This window comes from Ambystoma mexicanum, chromosome 14 (assembly GCF_040938575.1).
Source record: "Ambystoma mexicanum isolate Mex_15411 chromosome 14, UKY_AmexF1_1, whole genome shotgun sequence".
Taxonomy (NCBI): Eukaryota; Metazoa; Chordata; class Amphibia; order Caudata; family Ambystomatidae; genus Ambystoma; species Ambystoma mexicanum.
The window spans coordinates 168,956,658-168,975,613 of NC_090940.1; the positions used below are offsets into that span (position 1 = coordinate 168,956,658).

Genomic DNA, 18,956 nt, shown 5'->3' on the forward strand with positions numbered 1-18,956 from the left:
GGTATAGGGATGGCTTGCCGATGGTAGCAGGAAAGTCTTAGAAACCAAGGGGTGAGCGAATGCAGGGTGAGTCCAAAAGGCAAGAGAGACTGATTCCTGGTAGGCAGCAAGGAAAGGCTCCCAAATAACCCAAAGAGGGCTGGAATCCGGGAGAGCCAACGTGGACCGGACCCAGGAAGGCAAGCAGGAAAAGGACCAAGAACAGGAACCCAGGCTGGAGGCAAAACTGTAGCAAAACAGAAGGTAGGCGCTGCTACGGCTGGTCAGGAACGAACCGCGTTAAGACGCGATTCGTTTCCCGACACAGCCGCTATTTACATCCCTCGGCATGAAGCCGAGGCGTGAAACGCAGGCCGCCTTGCGCATGCGCAGCCCGTAACCCCGGAGCGACAACGAGGCTTGAAGCGCAAGCCGTTGGACTCCGCGGGCCGTGGCGCATGCGCGCAGCGGATACTATCCGAGGATTCGGGCGCTGGGAGACTCCTCTCCCTGCTAACCGAAACCTCGGATAGATCCGCCAGGACCGGGAGCGTCTCGTCTCCCCCCAGGTAAGTGGCCTAACACTCCCTCGCTGCTTCTCACTCCAAGTTGCGTCCTTCATGCAAGAAGAGAAGTTCCACACTAGTCCCTTGTCGCTTTCAGCTTTAAAAAGGGGTTGACTAGGTGCCAGCCAATCAGAGCTGTTTTCACTCGGTTCCTGATAAAGACCTTCCCGGCCCCGCCCCCTTTTCCCCGTTCCACAGGTTGCCACCGTGCCTTGTTGCCAAGCACCCTCAGGGAAGATTGCCCGGTCTCTGTGCCGTCCGGAATGAAGGAACCATGTGCTCTGTACGGCCTTTCATGAGGTGAGTTTATGCGGGTGGGGAACAGCAACCCTTTCTGTGTGGAACGCGGCAGTGGGATGTGCATGTTCAGTGGTTCCACTGAAGGGCTGCTTTCCCTCTGGTCCTTTGTCTCCACGGCTCGCCGTTGGCCTCCTCTATGGCATGCCTCCCATACGTCGGCCAGACTACACAGTCGCCACGCAGGTCCCACCTGGTCATGCCCATTGCACACCCTTTGTGCGGTGTGTCAGCCGTGTCCTCCCCATCTTGTCTGTGGAGGTTCCCTGGCAATGCAAAGCTCCGTGTACCGCCACATGGAGTTACACCTTTTTCTTTTTAAATGAACATTTGTGCACTTTCACAAAGACATTACTTAGCACCTTAAAGTTACTTTTAGAATGTGAGGCTTAGGATAGGATAACGGACACAGGACACAGGACATTCAGCTTTGGACATCCTGACACAGGACAGACCCTAAGATTTGGTTGCAGTAGGGAAATACCACCTAGAGTAGCGACAGTGAGGCATTTTCCAAACCCTTTATTATTTTGAATAAATGTTTTTAGCTACAATAATGAGTTAACTGTGCCCGTGTCTCATCCCTGGCTCCTCACACTTCGCCTTACCCTGGTCAGAATGTCACTCGAGCTCACCCCATTGTTTGAAGTGGATTGCTTCCCGTCAAATCTAAAATAGGATCTTTTGTATGTTCTTTTGTGATCAAAAAAGCATTGTTCTTCCATGTATGTAGATGGGGAAACAACATTTTTAAAAAAGGTAGGGGACTGAACAGCGGAAGATGATGGGGAAAGCCCCACAATGGAGGATAAAGGCCAGGGAGAACGGGACACTGAAAAACTGGCCCTTTTTGTGAAAAACAGGTCAGGGAAAATAGCATTGTATGCAGGCTGATAGATTTGATAAGAATAATCCAATGGAATGGTAACTGGACTAAAGGAAGCATATGACACGGAGGGGAAAGGTGTAGTAAGGAAAAGCTGTTACTCGACATGTAACAGAAACCAGAGGAAGTAACTCTAGACATAAACCGCAGAAGACTGACATCTAACCCGTGATTGCTACATTTAGAATATGCTAAGTGGTGACCAGCATGTAATTTAAAATAATTAGGAATAAAAGTAATCTATTCCACCTGCCTTACCAATGGTGTAAAGCCACCCACTGACATTTGTGCAGCGTGATAATAAGGATGTAGTGGTGTGATAATGAGGATCGCTATACAGAACAACAAACCTGGATTTTAGTGGAGGCGGACTACTTTCTAAATGCTCTCAATGTACTACAGAGGCTGTAGTTAGTACATCTAATATTAATATGTCTCTTGTAAACATGGTTTTATAAAAATAATTTTTAAAAAAACATACCACTGTAATTCAGGTGTCCTGATCCCAGAAATTACGGTCATTGAGACAGTCTTTCAACCACGTTTAGGTCTCAAAAACACAGATTTTGTAACCTTGATACTGCACCGATTCCTCCAGCAGAAAGAGTACTTACTGGCAAGGACATTATCCTGAGGGCTGCCTGGTGTCGTAGCTTTCTGCACCGTTGTGCTATTGACTGCCCTGCCTTTGTCTCCAGAGTCCCTGAAAGCACTTGGGAGAGTTGTGATCTGCACTATGAAGATGTAGGGTCCATCACGCCGGGTGTTCATCGCAGCATACAAGGTCTGTAAAACAAAGATCAGTGACTGTTACTAGCAAAGCAAAGAGCAGGTGGTTGCATCTCCAGTCATGCACCTCAACACTTTGCAACATGAAGCTGCTGTCACACATCTGTGCATCACCACCTTTCAGCACACCCTGCTCCAAACTGCTTAAATCACTATAAAACCGACATAATTCAAAGAAACAAAATGATGGCATATAATATGCCATGTAGCTAACAGGGGATGCATTATGTCATGGCCTGACCTAACAATTCAGTCTAATGCAAATCCGCATTCAGTGGTTTCAGAAGTGACAAATTAGGTGATTTTATGGAGTCAATGAAGCGGTTTGAAATAGGGCCAAACTGCAAAGTACATGTCGATTATGTGGGAAACCAGAGACAATTGAGTCTATTAAGCACTTGATACTTAATTGCGAAAAAAACCTCTGCTTGTATTTTTGACACGTCAATGTTTTTATTAATTAAAACTTTGTTGATGTAGATGGCACCTTATGGTACCGGTTAATGGAGGGTATAGTACAGTACAGTGCTGTTATCTTTGCTTAGATTTTTAGACAAATGATTGATTCTTTTACCTACATTTTATGAATTGCTAATGTAAATTTTGATGTAATTGGTGATTGGTATGTTGTTTACAGTGATTTCATTAATTTGTGAAAGGTTTGAATAATAAACCACATTACCAATTTTTCTTTTTTAAGTACATGGTTATTATTGGTAAATATTAAGTGCACATGAAACAAAAAATGCAAAAGGGTTGGTAATGAATCATACGCCAGAAAGTGGGGTTCTAAATACAGATGACATCCAAGAATTGCACATGTCATAAATCCATGATCATACCATTCGGGAACAGTCAAATCAAGCTACCAACTTAAGAAGGACACCCCAGTAGTTCATTCACAGCCTTGACCGGTGTCATACAGAGGGAAACTACTGAGGTAGACACAGGCTCTGGGACTGGGGGGCATGAAAGGGGGAAGCGCCCCCTAATATCCAAAGTTAAACTTGGAGTGTGGTGTGGTGTGTCTAGACAGTACAATGTCCATCAAATCCTTTGTGTGCCATGGCAAAATAAATATTTCAGGTTTCCAAATTGGGTTCTATTATTCTCCTGATTCATAAAAGTAGCTGAATCTGGACATTGGGTTGGGATGATGATGAACTACATTTCTGAATATTGCATAAGTTTTCTGGAGGCAACACATAAATCCCAAAGCGAAGATCCCAAAATGCCAAAGATCCTGCTGTAAAACATAGTTCAGAAAGAGGGCCTATGCGCTTCTGACCTGGGGTTGGGATCTTTCCGTCAGATTCATATTGTTGACAGAATGCAATTTAAATGGGCTTGTCTGGCATTCAATGCAAACCATTCAACAGGGCTGCTATATATCCGAGGAAGAGTCCCTTTTACACTCCATCTGGAGCTTTGCGGTTGGCTAAGCTTCGAACCAGGGTTGTGCTTTATTTGCACTGCTTAACAGCAGGGAAGAACACGTTCAGTTTTAGGTTCCCTAACCTAACACAATCTTCCTGCAGAGCTGTGAACTAAGAAATACATGTTAGTCACCGACTATGGTAAAGTGTTAAATTTTATTGTCACAAATGTATTGTTTCATTTTCAGCTTTTTTTAAATGGTGGGATCCCCCATATCGCTCCTTCTCTCCACCCTGCCAACCTCCACCCCCTATGTTTTATTACATCTATAAATTTGCTACCACTTGAACATTTGAGCAGCTAAAATTACTGCAGACTAATATGTGACGAATTGCGTGAATTCGTCCCTTCTCCCCAATGGCCAGTGTGACGAATACCTAGATGCCGTCACTCCTCCACCCCCCAGACTCGCAAGAGAGCCCCTTCCCATGAGGCCAGGGAGGTGAGGCCACTACCCGATGGTCCCCCGGGGGTGGTACACAGCGGGAGGATCTCATGGGGAAAGTCTCCCGCTTTGGGAACAGGAACAGACATCTAGGGAGAATCACCCCTTCTAACGCTACACCTGTGGTACACCCCAATATTATATCAAACCACGCCATGTACCTGTGCAGGGCCAGTGACAAAATCCACTGGGACGGAGAAGAGCACAGGAAAATTAAAGATCACTAGCTGTCAAAGTACTGGGACGAAGAAGAGGCGCAGAGGCATATAGAAGGCTCTATAGAACCAAGAGTCACACTCTGGTGTTCCACGAGGGAATGGACCTTACCACGAAATAAAAACCAAATAGGGAATGCCTTCTTAGTCAAACCGGCGGGCAAGCCATCCCTGGAGGTGCCGCGAGCGGGTGAGCTGTTCGGCGCTGAAGACCGAAGAGGCTGGTGGCCGGGACACTGGCGAGAAGATAGAGGCGACCCTATCCGGTCCGCTGTGGACAGACCACCTGGAAAGCTGGTGAAGCAGAGGTCCAGGTGTGTGAGGAAGTTGCCCCATGCGACAGTGAAGATGCAACTTTGGTGAGGAACCACAGGCTGTGGAGCTGTCGCTGCTTGCCGAAAAGCGAAGCAGCAGAGAACATCTGAGACCAAAGGAAGGACGCCGGAGAGGACCCAAAAGGTATATGGGTTGTTAGGACGCTTGGTGGGGGCCTAAGAGAGTTGAGGAAAGCTCAGAGAAGAGACCAGACAAGAACGCACAGAGCAGGGGCAAGAAGGCAACAGGAGCAAGAAGGGAACCCCCGGGGAGAAGTGAACACGGAGAGAAAGACAGGTATGGGACTCGCACCCACGAGAGAGAGGTACAGAGCATCTTCTTTGTGGCAGTACCTGGCAGGAGAGTAAACCATGTTTGCCAAACTAGAGCAGAACAGATAAGCAAGTTACTTACCAACTGTAACGTTCTTTCGATTGGATGTTCCTCCCACGTATTCCTCATCTTAGATATATCCTTACCTTTAGGTTTCGTCTCGGAAAATGTTTCCTCTCTCCAGCAGAGGGCGCTCCACTCGAGGCGGCGACGTCGATGTCCCTCGGCGGCCTCCGTTGAGCACCGACGTCATCTGTTGTATAAAGGCCTCGAGCGTGCCCGTTGGCTTCAGTTCTGTTCTTTCCGTATATCAGAGTCCATGACCATTGTTAAAAGCGTGCCTCTTTTGACTCCAGCCTCAAAGGAAATCAGAGTGTAAACCACGTAAACTGTACTGTGGGGTAGGTTGGGAGGGTCAATGAGGAATACGTGGGAGGAACATCCAATCGAAAGAACATTACAGTTGGTAAGTAACTTGTTCTTCGAATGGATTGTGTCCTCCCACGCATTTCTCATCTTAGATAGACTCCCAAAGCAGTTTTCTATTGGAGGCGGAAGTAAAGATATCTTTTTAGTCATGTACTGAATGTAGCGCAGATTTGGCAAACAGACCTCCTTGAGAGGTAGTTGAGTCCAAAGCATACTGTTTTATGAACGTATGCATGGATGACCATGTGGCTGCTGCACAAATATATTGTACAGGGACACCCCTTTTAAGTGCTGTTGAAGTTGCCATGCCCCTAGTTGAATGAGCTCTTAAACCCTCAGCGGGATCTTTTCCAGCTAGCCTATAAGACTCTGTTATGGCTAGGATTATCCATCTTGATAATGTTTGTTTAGTTACAGGTAGTCCTAACTTACGACCAGTGTAGCCCACAAACAGTTGGTCACACCGACGTATTTTTGACAATCTTGAGATATAAAAGCTAAGAGCCCTTCTAGGATCTAGCCTATGTAGTCTTTCCTCTTCCTTACTTGTGTGAGGAGGAGGGTAGAACGTAGGTAGAATATTTTCTGCGACAGGTGAAAGTCTGAAACTATTTTTGCAGAAAAGAGGGCTTGACTTGAAGGACAACTTTATCTTTATGAAAGATGGTGTGAGGAGGACCACTCGAAAGTGCCTTCAACTCACTTAATCTGCGGGCTGATGTCAATGCAATTAGAAGTATAGTTTTTAGAGTAAGAAGCCTTAACGGGCAAGAATGTAAAGGCTCAAAGGGTGCACATGTCAGAAATTTACCAAATTTAAATCCCACACAGGAACTTGAAAAGGTATTGGTGGAAAAACATTGTTTAAACCTTTTAGAAATTGTAGTATTAAAAAGGTATCTTAAAATAAGATTTTTCTTCTGACGAGCGCTTGAAGATAGATAGCGCTGCTACGTATCCTTTTATCGTCCTAACCTGGAGCCCCAGATTAGCTAAATGTAACAGAAAAGATAACACCATTGGAATATCACATTCAAAGGGATCCACATTCTTATCCCTGCACCAGTTACTGAACTTGTTCAAACGACACTAGTACTAAGATTTTGTTGCTGGCCTTCTGGTCGAAAGCAAGATCTCCATAACATCATCCGGAAGGTCCAAATCCTTGTATCTCAACCTCTCAGAAGCCATGTGTGAAGGTTGAGTATGTTGACCTCTGGATGGAGAATGTGACCTCCCTCTTGCGAGAGAAGATCCTCTCTTTTTGGAAGACGTATTGGAGGTCAGATGGACATGTCTAGAAGGTCCGGGTACCACGTGCTCCTGGCCCAATCCGAGGCAATTAGTATCATGGATTTCCCGAACTTCCTCAACCTCCTGATTACTTGAGGGATCACAGGGACTGGAGGAAACGCGTATAGCAGTGGAAACTCCCAGTCCACTACGAATACGCCTCCTAGAGCTCCTCTCGGGAGAAATTCCCTTGAGCAAAACAGTTTGCATTTCCTGTTGACACTGGTCGCGAACAGATCCACTTGAGGGGTTCCCCAAAGGGTTAAGATCTCCAGAAGGACTTCCTGAGCCAACTCCCACTCGTGGGAGACTGTGCTCTGCCTGCTCAGAGCGTCTGCCGCTATGTTTTACTCTCCTGCTAGGTGAATGGCAGATAGAGAGATCCCTTCTTGTATTGCCCAGAACCAGAGCTGCATTGCCTCTCTGCACAGTGGTAGTGTTTCCCCGTACAGCTGGCAGGAAGGCCTTCAGTGCTAGTCTGATTGCCCTCAGCTCCAACAGGTTGATATGTAGTTTGGACTCCGATGGAGACCAACGACCGCTGATCGTCAGCTCGTTGGTGTGAGCTCCCCATCCCGTAAGGGAGGCCTCCGTCACTACTGTTATCTCCGGCCATGGTTGCCAAAAAGATTCCCCTCTGAGGATGTGCTGTCTGCAAGTCCACCATTGTGGATCCTGTGCCACCCTGGTTGGAACTCGTAAAAGATCTGACATTTCCCCTGAGAACTGGGGCCATTGAGTCCTGAGAGACCATTGAAGAGATCTCATTCTCAATCTGGCCTCTGGCACTAGAAAAATGCAGGATGCCATGAGACCGAGCAAACTGAGAAAGTCGAAGGCCGGTAGATACTGGGCATTCTGGAATTTTGTTACCATCTGCAGAATGTGGTGAGCTCTCTCTTCGGGAGGCGAGGCTTTGCCCGAACAAGTATCCAAGACTGCTCCTATGAACTGGAGTTTCTGTGATGGTATCATGTTTGACTTTTTTAAATTCAGAGAAAACCCTAGTTTGTGAAGGAAGTGGCAAGTCTTGGATAGATGGTCCCGGGCTTGTTTTGGGGAACGTGCCCTGATCATCCAGTCGTCCAAATAGGGGTAGACGTGAATCCCCCTCTTCTGAGACTCGCTGCCACTACCGCCATCAACTTGGTGAAAACTCTCGGGGCGGAGGTCAACCCGAGTGGCAGAACTCGAAACTAATAGTGAGAATTGCCAATCGCGAACCTCAGGTACTTTCTGTGCTTGAGATGGATTGGGACATGAAAGTAAGCATCCTGAAGGTCCAATGATACCAACCAGTCTTGAATTTGGAGAGCCTGAAGGATCTGAGAAAGAGTGACCATCTTGATCTTGTCCTTCCTGAAGAACTTGTTCAAGTTTCTCAAGTCCAAGATGGGTCTCAGTCCTCAGTTCTTCTTTGGAATGAGGAAATATAGGGAATACCAACCCTTGTTCCTTTCCGCTACAGGTACATGTTCTATTGCACCTTTTTGTAGCAGGGTAAAAACTTCCTGCAACACGAGCGGGTCTGGATTTTTGGTAGAGTTGTATTCCAGTGGGTGATTCTGAGGTTTCTTTAGAAAGGGAAGGCAGTAACCATGGGATACTGTTTCCAGCACCCAAGCATCTGAAGTAATGCCACGCCATTCTTTCAGATGCTGTGAGATCCTGCCTCCCACTGGGGTCTTGTGAGTCAAAACCTCATAGTGGTTTTGCGGCAGCTCCAGCAGCGGCTGAAGGGACAGATGCTGCTGCTGTGGCAGATCTAGCACCTCTTCCTCGCCCCGAGGAAATTTCCTTTGCCCTCTTTGACTGGCCTGTCCGTTTCCTCTCCCAAATGAGGAGTAAAAATGAAAGGGACGACCCCTCCAGGAAGATGAGCCTGTCTAGGGGCGTTGCTGAGGTTGTCTTATAGCGGCACTGAGTGACTTTGCCGCTGCCTTGGAGGTCTGCAGCTTCTCCAGACTTTCGTCCGCCTTGCTGCCAACAACCTCGAGCCGTCAAATGGCATATTAAGAAGTATGGATTGAACATCTGGTGCAAAACCTGACTTCCTTAGCCACGCAAATCTGCGTAGCACTGCGCTAGACGCCATGGACCTGCTGATACTGTCAGCAGTGTCCAAACCTGCTTGAAGACATTCTCCCGAAGCCTCCTTGCCATCCTTAATTATGGACAGGAAACCATCACGTTCCTCTCCTTCCGAGATGTGTTGAGCTGCCGCTGACATGCAATCCCACAGAGTATAAGTGAATCTAGCCAGAGTGCAAGATGCATTAGTGGATTTTAGAGCCATGCTCCCTGATGTAAAAACCTTTTTCGACCATGCATCAATCTTTTTGTCATCCCTATCAGGGGGAATTGTAGGGTATGCAGCATTTTCCGTTGATGTGGCTGCCTGAACTACCAGACTCTCAGGAAATGGATGCTTACTCAAATACTCTGGATCAGAGTTACAAGGTCTGTATTTTGCCACATATTTTTTTATTCACTGCTGGAATGGATTCAGGTTTTTCCCAAGCAGCATTTACTCTCCTTTGCAGGGCAATATGAAAGGGAAGTATGGGATCTGGTTGACGACCTCCTGACAAAATATCTGTTATATCATCATCCTGGTATACAGGCGAGTTCCTACCCCATCCCATAAACTCTGTTACTTTGTTCATAAGTTTTCTATAGCCCAAATCAGCATGTTATGCTGGATCTGGTTTTTCTAATTCGTATTCAGGGGACGTAGCTAGTCCACTTGCAGATTGTAAACATTCATACAGGTCTTGCATTTTTGATTGAGGATCAATTAATTCCTTAGGGACCTCCCTTGAACCATATTTTACCCCTGCTGATGAAAATTCAGGTTCATCTTCTACTTCATCCAAGACATTTCTCCATATATAGATGACATAGTTTGGAAAAAATCAAGTCTGCTTTCTGGGTGAAATACTTTCTCAGGAATAGGTTTCACCCCTGTAATTGGTGTCGACGTCGACAAAAGCGCTGATGGCGTCAAAGTCTTGGCCGTTACCTTCGATGTTATCAAGGCATTCTTTGATGTTTTCGAAGGCGCTACAAATGCTGTCGAAGGAATCTTCGAGGCAATAAATGTCGTTGAAGGAGCCTTCGAGGTCGTCAATAAAGTACTTGACGTAACTTTTTTCGGCTGGGTCGTCGACCCCTTATAGTCGACAGCCTTCGACGGAGGCTTCAAAGATGTTTTCGTCGAGGTTCTTAATGACGTATTAACGTCTAAAGTCTTTTTCTTAAGGTCTGCCTCCTGTTTATGCACTGGAAGGCTTTTCTTTTTAGGTATTTGGGAAGAGTCCCTAGAAGACACCCTTGACAATTTCTTGTCGGATTTCCTAGTTTTAGACCTTCCCCTGTCACTTTTTTTGTGCGTAGAGGCATGATATTCAACAGACATTTTTGAGGGGGTCTGGGCCGCATTCTCAAAAATGTTCATCATTGATGCTCTAAATGCTTCCCACTTTTTAGGGGAGTCATGTTTTGTTGGACAAGTAATAACTTCCTCCGATGTAGTCGAGGAAGAAGAAGAGTGAGATCGGTGTCGTCTTTTCTTCGCTTTTAGAAGAAGAGGACTTCCTTGATCTACTCCTCGAGCTGGATTTTTATGGCGTTTCGCCGAAGTCTCAGCCGAGACTTTCTTCCTTCTCGAAGAAAACTTCGAGGATTCCTCTCCCACCGCCAGTTTACCTAGTCTTTCTTTCAAGGCCTTATGGGTCATAGATTTACAAGAACCGCAGTCGTCGGTCCGATGTTCGGACCCGAGGCACCAGAGGCAGTTACGATGAGTGTCGGTCAGCGACATTTTTCTTCCACAACTTAGGCATTTCTTAAAACCCGTTTTCAGAGTAGACGGTTCGAAGAAGATGACATAATTCGCTGTGACAGAAGCGCCGTTTTATCTCGATCTGAAGCGAAGCTAACAGAAAAACGGAACTGAAGCCAACGGGCGCGCTCAAGGCCTTTATACAACGGATGACATCGGTGCTCGACGGAGGCCGCCGAGGGACATCGACGTCGCCGCCTCGAGTGGAGCGCCCTCTGCTGGAGAGAGGAAAAATGTTCCAAGCCGAAACCTAAAGGTAAGGATATATCTAAGATGAGGAATACGTGGGAGAACACAATCCATTTGAAACATAGGTCGGGGAACTGCACCCACAAAAGAAGAGCCCTACAAAATCATCTTCGTGACAGTACTTGGCAGGTGTAATGAATCCTATGGAGTCCTCACAGAATTCCAGCCTAAAGTATCCGCCACGGTGGCCATGGGAAGGCAGCCACTACCTGATCCTAACCCTGAGGGTGGTATTAGCCCGGTGGATCATGAGGGAGGAGAAGGCCACCAAGGGAATAGGATGACTCAGTTAGGAGCGACGCGGTACTCTTCTTCGGAGGATGAGGTTTCTAGAATACCAGAACACCTAATGGCTTGTTGTCATACTAAGGCTTCCCTTCCCCTGATTACCCAAATTGTTAGTGGTGAAAACCCTTATGGTCAACATGGGAATTATATATGTAAGGATCAGAGAATCAATACCACAACTTCTGATTATTCTAATTCCACCTTATGTTTGAATTGTTAAACCAAGAACCAACCTTTAAATCCTTTTAAAACCTCCCCTAAAAGGTACATTCTAGAAATCACTGAAACAGAGCGAGTTGGACAAAGTTAAAAAGAATAAGAACATTGGGGACTTCAAGTCCCAGAATGCTCTTATTACTGAGACGAGGAAGAGGGACCCAGAGTTGCAGAACTGTAGTGTGCAGTCTAGTGGTTCTAATGGCCCACACCCGAGCAGGACTTTTAAATATTTAAGGCACCTTCAGGTGCAGGCCACTAGAATAAAGCAGTGGGAGCAGCAGAAGCAGAAAAACGCCAGAGCCGCTGCTGTGTTTTCAGCGGAATGAGGTGACGAGAGAGTCGCAGAAGTTTCGAATCCTAAATACAGAGGACGTGCAGCAGCGAGAAATGGTGTTGAGACAAGCTGTCCAATAGGAGATAGAAGCTCTGTTTCTGCATACTACTGTTCACCAGAGTAGCAAAACAGGCTCCCTTTTTAAAAAGGTGCAAGCAATGGGAGGGTTACCGGAGCCGTCAGGTGATCAAGCAGTCCAAACGAGAGAAGAATTTAAAGCAGCAGCGGTTCGTACGGAAGAGCAAGGAAAAACCAGTGAATTGGCCTTCGTTGGGTAACCCCGGGGAGCTCAGCAATAGACCGCTGGCTGCAAGCAACCCTTTTAAATACCAAACTGTCGAGTTAAAGTATTGGTGACATAATTCTTAAATTGGGAGAGAGAGTGGAGAAATATTGTAACCACCATTGCCAAACTAAAGAGGGGAAAATATCTGATCTAAATGAATGTAATCTACACAAAAGGAAGATTACTTGAAAGGGAAGATAATAACCAGCATCGCCTAAGCCAAAGAAATGCAATTTTAAATAAAAGCGGACACAGCTCTCCTAAAGAGGGAAACCTGAAAAATAAGCATTATCAGCAGCTAATTGGTGTTGTAGAAGTAACCCAAAGGTGGCAGGAGTGAAGCCCTCCTCAAGGGGGAGAGGAATATAACCTGCATTGCATGTGGCAAAGAAATCAGTGGAACAAACAATGTCAATGTGTGCTATACCCTTGTGCGAGAAGGTGTGAACCACAATGTTGTTGTTGAAAGTCAAAGACTTTTCCAAGAAGCTGTTTTTTTTAAATTAACTTTCCACATTGATGACCTAAGTGTGGAAGGTTTGAAGCAAGCTTCACCACAGAGTACCTGTAGCAGCGGTAGGAGTTTGATCCTGGCAGGCGAATATACCGGGAAAGGGACAATTAGTGGTTAGTCCTGGCAGATTAGTGTACCAGGAAGAAGACAATTAAAGTACTGCAGTGTGGTATAAGGGTGTGGTGAAAAAGTGGCAAGTTCACTAATGTGTTGTGATAAATTATGGTGAAACCATCCTGACAGAAATATGAAAGTGGTTGTTCTTTAAATTATATTGAATACTGACAGAAAGTGAGACGATAACGTATTTTGGTTCATCAAGCAAGAGCTTGTGGAAACTGGGACAATCATTTTGAAGAGTGATACACCCTGTTTAGCAATAAGACAATCCAAGTGCCAAGTGAAAGACTTATGAAGTGAAACGAACTTTGTGTTGTATTTGAAGCAGAACTTGGCTATTGAAATTAACTTTCTTGTTTTGAACTTTGGTTTGAAATATCCTGAATTAATCCTGGGGAAGGGGATCTACTTGTTCGTCTCGTATGTCTGACCCCTTGCAGAACAACAAAAAAAGAAAGAGAAAGCAGAGTCCTCCTTCTCGTGGCAGAACTTGGCAAGCCAGAGAACCAAGTGGGCCATAGTTGGCAAGTCTGGGTCGAGGACCATACTGCTGCATGAACTGTATTGCTGAGAAACCTAAGGATCACCAGGTGAAGGGAGTCCTTGCCCCTGGTGACAGCGGAGGGTAAAGTGATTGTGAAATCAATATACCAGGAGATAGGAGTCATTCAACTGGTAGTTGAATCTGCAAAAAGGATCAACCCACAGAATATTGTGATCCAGGGGAAGGGATTAATTCCCCTTAGGCTGAGAACTTTTCTGATACAGAGTGTTACAAGATTGACAATCCTTTGTCTGAGAAGTATTGGGACCAGGTAAAGTCATTCTCCCTGGTTAAGAACTTGCAAACCAGAACAGGAGATGGGAGTCAGTCTCCTGGACCAAGAACATTGACACAACCTTCTAGTTTGATTATAAGTCTAAGGGACAGAGTTAGAGATTTTGACACAGGATGTTGGACTCTTTAGTTTACAAGGACATTCTGACAGACCCATTAGTATTTTAGTTCTGCCAGGGAAACACCTCATAGAAGTAGGGAAAATAAGGTTCTCTTTATTTTCTTGGTGAATAAAAGTCAGTAACCACATTGTCACCGGTGTGTCAGTCTCCTCCGTCTGCACCCTTATAGGAGCCACCGCGTTTGAGGCTAGGGAGGTGAGCCCGCTCTGCAAGACCCTCCCTAGGGGTCTAGGCAAGTGGGACCTCACTGGGAGTGACCCCCCTTAGAGGACAAGGACTATATCTGCATATATTGCACTACCTCCAGTGAGGAATAACGTGCCCTCCTTTTGTTTGGCTTTAGATAATGCTGGATTAACCACGACACCTGAAGGAAAAGGGAATACATCTTTAAGACTGAACTTGTATGTAAGAAGGAAAAGGAAAGAGCCATACCAAGGGGAAGCCCTCTGATGTAGCTACACCTTGGAGGGGCAGAGCAAAGTAGAGCCACAGAGCCCGTGGCTATCCGAGAAGCGGAGAACACCAAGCTGCAATGCCAGAGAACCGCCAACCCGAACAACTGATAAACCGTTGTCAGGACAGAGCTTGGAAGACCGTCCGACGTGGTGGCTTGACCACAGAAGCACTGTGGTGGGCCAGGGGCCTGTCTAAATTCACCAAACCAGTGGAACCGGGAGGACTGAAACCCATCAGCCGGTATTCGCTGTGTGCGCCAACCTACAGAAACGCAGAGAGCAGGGCTGTTGCGAAGCCCAGACCAAGGAGACATGGAACCAAAGCAACAGACCCCACGACGAACAATGGTACCAGGGCGGACTGGAGAAGGGTGAGGTCGCAGGGGGAACATATATTAAGTGGAGGAAGTTGCGAAAACTACAATATTGATGTTGGGACAGTGAAAACGCATAAGTGCATACCTCACAAGATACTAAGGAACATGGGGAACGAGATTGAATGTGAGGCTTTGAAAAAGATGGAAAGAGTATCTTGGGAAGGATGGAGAAAGTTACCAAAGTTAACTATTGAAGAGTGGGGAGATCCCTTAATGAGGGACTTTGAAAAGTGCTGTTAGCCAAGATTACACATTGAACCAAGGAATCAGAAAAAGAGCCCAGCCGAGAGACCCCAGCAGTGGTGGTGCCCCATCCATGATAAACATATATCAAACCCCAGAAGAGTTGAATGGAAAGAGAGTAAGAGGAAGGAGAGTAAGCGAGTATCTTAAGAAAACTATTAAGGAGACTACTGAGAACATTGATAGGTACCACACTGTCTGGAATACCAGACCCATGGGGACAGGAAAGAGCTCATGAATAAGACCCAGAGAACCATAAGAGATCATTCTAAAGAACTGGTTTCTAGAGAGTGGTATTTTCATATCTGAAATATATATGAACTAAGAAAACCCTGAAGTGAAACCTAGAGAGAAACTGCCAAAGGGATGCAGCCACGTTTAGTTATTAGTCTTAGCGGTAGGGTTAGATAGATTCAGGTTTTGTACATTTTTTATTTGGAACCCCTGACGACAGACAAGCAGCTTTAGTTAGTTTAGTTAGATAGGCAACATCTGTATAGCAATAGGATAAGGTAGGCCTTTTCTTTATTATTTTGAATTAAAACCGAAGAAATGTCCAATATGTGTCAGACTCCTTCTTCCGACTCACCACAAAGAATACAACTTGCTTTTGTTCCTGTAACTTTAAAGCAATTCCTATTTATCTTGGTGAGTTATAACTCTTGGCGTTTCATTTTATGTTGAGCAGCACTTTAGTTTGTGAGATTTGCACACCCAAATGTTCTTCACTGACTCGCTCACTAAAACATCTCATGATATGGTGTGATTGCAATGTATCTATATGCATAGGAAGAGAAATGATAGAGATGAGCGGTAACACGCTTACTGCAATGCTTAACAAGGAGTGACAGCTGGGTCAGTGAGTATGCTATGATCTTGCCAACATTGGTAAATGAGACAATAACCAAGACAGGACTTTCTCAATGTTGATAGGGTTAGTTGAGGCCTAACAAGCCGCGGCTGCATCCCTGGTCACATCTAGTACTCATTTCAACTAAGTAATTCCTCTAACCCCTCACCCCCACCTCCTTCCACCTCCACAACAACATTCTACAGCTCAAAAAGTGACAAGCATTTGCTTTAGCAGAGTGTAGGGGAGGCATGGTATCACAAGTATGACACTGACACAATGAATACAATTTGGAAAACCTTTATTGAAATGTTGGGGTTGGAGAAACTCCTAATCTGCCCTAGAACTAGTGCAGTCTGTCAAATCAAAATAGCCTATGCTAACAAAACCTAATGCCTGCCTTATCTCTTGTACAAAAAGTGTAAAAAGGAGAAATGTATGCAAAAGAAAAGATCAGTGCTCAAAATGAATAAATGTGGATGAACCAGCTCTTCTCCCCACGTTAGACCTCACAGAGAAAGGCTGTCTCTTTAGGCAGGATGACATTCTCTGGCTCAGAATCCGACACAATAAACAGTTCCAACAAGTGGATTGACGCTTGTCTGGCATTCCATGCCAAGTCTCTTTTCCTTCATTTTCAAAACAACATTTTAACTAAACAGTTCACAAAAAGTCCCCCTCGTTCGGGCTCAGACCTTGCTCCACACAGATCTCGTAGGTCCCCCCCCCTGCCGGGCTTAAAACCTCTCAAAACAAAGTTCACCACAAACTTGCAAGGGGCTACTTTACCCAAGCTTACTTCACTTTGGGTCTGCCTCTGTCGGGCTCTGACCCCTTTCGATTGTGTGTGGTTTTACTTTTCGAACTGCTGTAAAACCCCCCCTCCCTGACTCAAAATATACAGTTCAACTTTCACTCTCCCCTTCTCTAGGAGTAAAATTTCTTTATTTCACTTTTACTGTAGATTCGCTTTCTAGCTTCAAACAATTCACCTTTCACAGAGACTTTCGAGTAAGCTACTTCCCTTCGCTGGACCACTCCGTTACTTAGTATCGCTGAACTTGCAGCTGTCTTTCACTTCAAAGTTCATTCTAAGGTCTGCCTTTTCTCATGTCTCATTCACACGCGTGCCGCCTTCACTTCTGATAAAATGTTATTTCAAACTTTAACACACACCAGTCTTTCAGGTCGCTTGCTAACTCACCGGCTGTGCGCATCTCTTCTCTGCTTTACGATTTTCAATTCATGAGTCAAGGTTAGTACCAAAGGCTTGGCCTCGCCTCCCCAACTCTGCCGTTCACCGGGGAGGGTCGCTGGCGTCCTTGAAACACAATGCAGTTTTCACTTGCAGGATCTGTCCATCTCCATGTGTCTCTCGCGGCCGGTCGGAGGCAACAACCTCCCATAGGGAACTCTGGGGTTTTCCGACCCGCTGCTCTCATCCATTGATCCGTCGCGCTGCTCCAACAGGTTTGCCTTCTTCCCGGAAGCCCTGCTTGTTCTCGTGTTCTGTCTTGCTCAGAGTGTGTTTTTAGTGTCTGCCTTTTATTTGTGTGAGGAGAGCTAATTGGTATCAGGTATATGCACTTAGAATTAAGTGCCTGACATTGTCTAACCCGATTTGCGTGACATGGCCGGTACACTGTGTGAAAGTTAATGTTGTTACTCTCAGTCACCCTCTTCCTCGGCCCAGTGTTTGTGTAAAAGGGGGGGGGTGGGAGTTGGGACCTCGGGGCATCCTAAAACAAAAGATGGGTTGGATAAAATAGGGGTGCATACCACGTCTCACCATTGGCTTCCTCGCGTCCACTCGCTGAAGACCCCTCACCCAGGTGATCCTTCAGCACTGGTCCACTCCCAGGGTCTGCATCCAAAGGCGATGGCCGTGCCCTGACCACCTGAGAGATCCCCGGGAACTAGCGAGTGAGACACTCTCTGGTTGCTCACAAGAGGCAAGGGATAGGCATGTGTTGAGCCCTGCCATAATGATACTACCTGGTCGTAGGATGGCTACAGCTGAAAAATGGTGCAAGTACCTGGGCACATGCAGTGCCTGGCATATAATATCGCCTGGCAAATGCCTATCTAGAACCTACACACAAGCCAAAACCTTGGGCTTTGTGAATGTTTTGAACAGGACGTCAGTGCAAGGAACAGAGATGTGGACACACATATTGCCTGTAAATCAAGTGGCAAAGACTGCGCATGTTAAGATATCTTATTACACCAGGAGCCCATTAACAGTGGCAATTAAGTCACTACCTCTTGGAACACTGCTTAGAAATAACACTGACAAGTCATACACAGCACACAGTTTCAAGTTACTCCATGATAGAGCCAGCTCAAAGAGATTCCAGGAGGGTGTGTTTTGGGCAGGGTGGGAGCAGGTAGTGGTGGAATGGCCACAGGGAGTTGCCAAAGGGTGGGTAAATAACAAAATGCTCGGAAGCCTTGTGTCCTTCCTCATAGCCCATCTCCTTACTATCTATGATGCACCTCAATGGTTTTAGCTGATAGGTGGCGCTAAAGTGCCACCAAATAGCCAAAACTAAAAGGAGGCTTTGCAGTCCAAGAACTCCGAGAACATTCATCAACCGATCATTAGCACGGAGCAGAGCACCTACGCTACCTTAGAGAGACGCAATTCATTTATTCCAATGCACATTTAATGCACACTTATGAGATGCACATTGATGTAGATAGTTGTGGTGCAAAGTTGTGTCACTCCGCCGCGTGTGTGCCCTTAAAGGGGCAGGCACCACAATTTACTGCATACCAAGCACTGGTATGAACCACACATTCTAAATCATAAGTCAAGTACTCACTGGTTTTTCGGACTTCTCCATTGACACCAAGGCATGTGTTCCATTCCCTTTATCTTTCAAAACCTTGAACACAAAAATACAGGGACAACATATGAAACTTTGCACGGAAGCCAGGATTACTGCAGTGCAAACTCGCCACGTCAAAGCGGTGGGCATCATTCCATAATTACCTCCTGTTTCTCCGAAGTCAGGGCCGTCATGTGAACAAACTCCTTGTAGTACACCTTTAAAAAAAGAGAAATACAAAGGCATCTTAGAAACTTCTACACAAGGGCAGCAGTCAACGTGAACCAGGAGAACTAGTTCCTAAAACACACTGTGCACTGTATTCAATGCAGTGGAGCCCATTCATGGGCTCTCTGCTCGCCGTGGAGTTCTGACGGCTCTTGAGCGGTACAAAGACAG

General features: G+C 45.9%; 1 protein-coding gene across 2 annotated transcripts in view; it reads right to left on the minus strand.

The window, feature by feature from the left end:
* The window catches only part of TMEM87A (transmembrane protein 87A), a 522,872-nt gene that overhangs the window by 319,851 nt on the left and 184,065 nt on the right, over nt 1-18,956 (minus strand). For both annotated transcript variants that reach the window (XM_069638821.1, XM_069638819.1), the window contains exons 5-7: nt 18,722-18,775; nt 18,552-18,614; nt 2,343-2,514 (exon numbers count right to left, since the gene is read on the minus strand). In XM_069638821.1, coding sequence (XP_069494922.1) covers nt 2,343-2,514; nt 18,552-18,614; nt 18,722-18,775 — 289 coding nt within the window. The remainder of the gene's footprint in view (nt 1-2,342; nt 2,515-18,551; nt 18,615-18,721; nt 18,776-18,956) is intronic.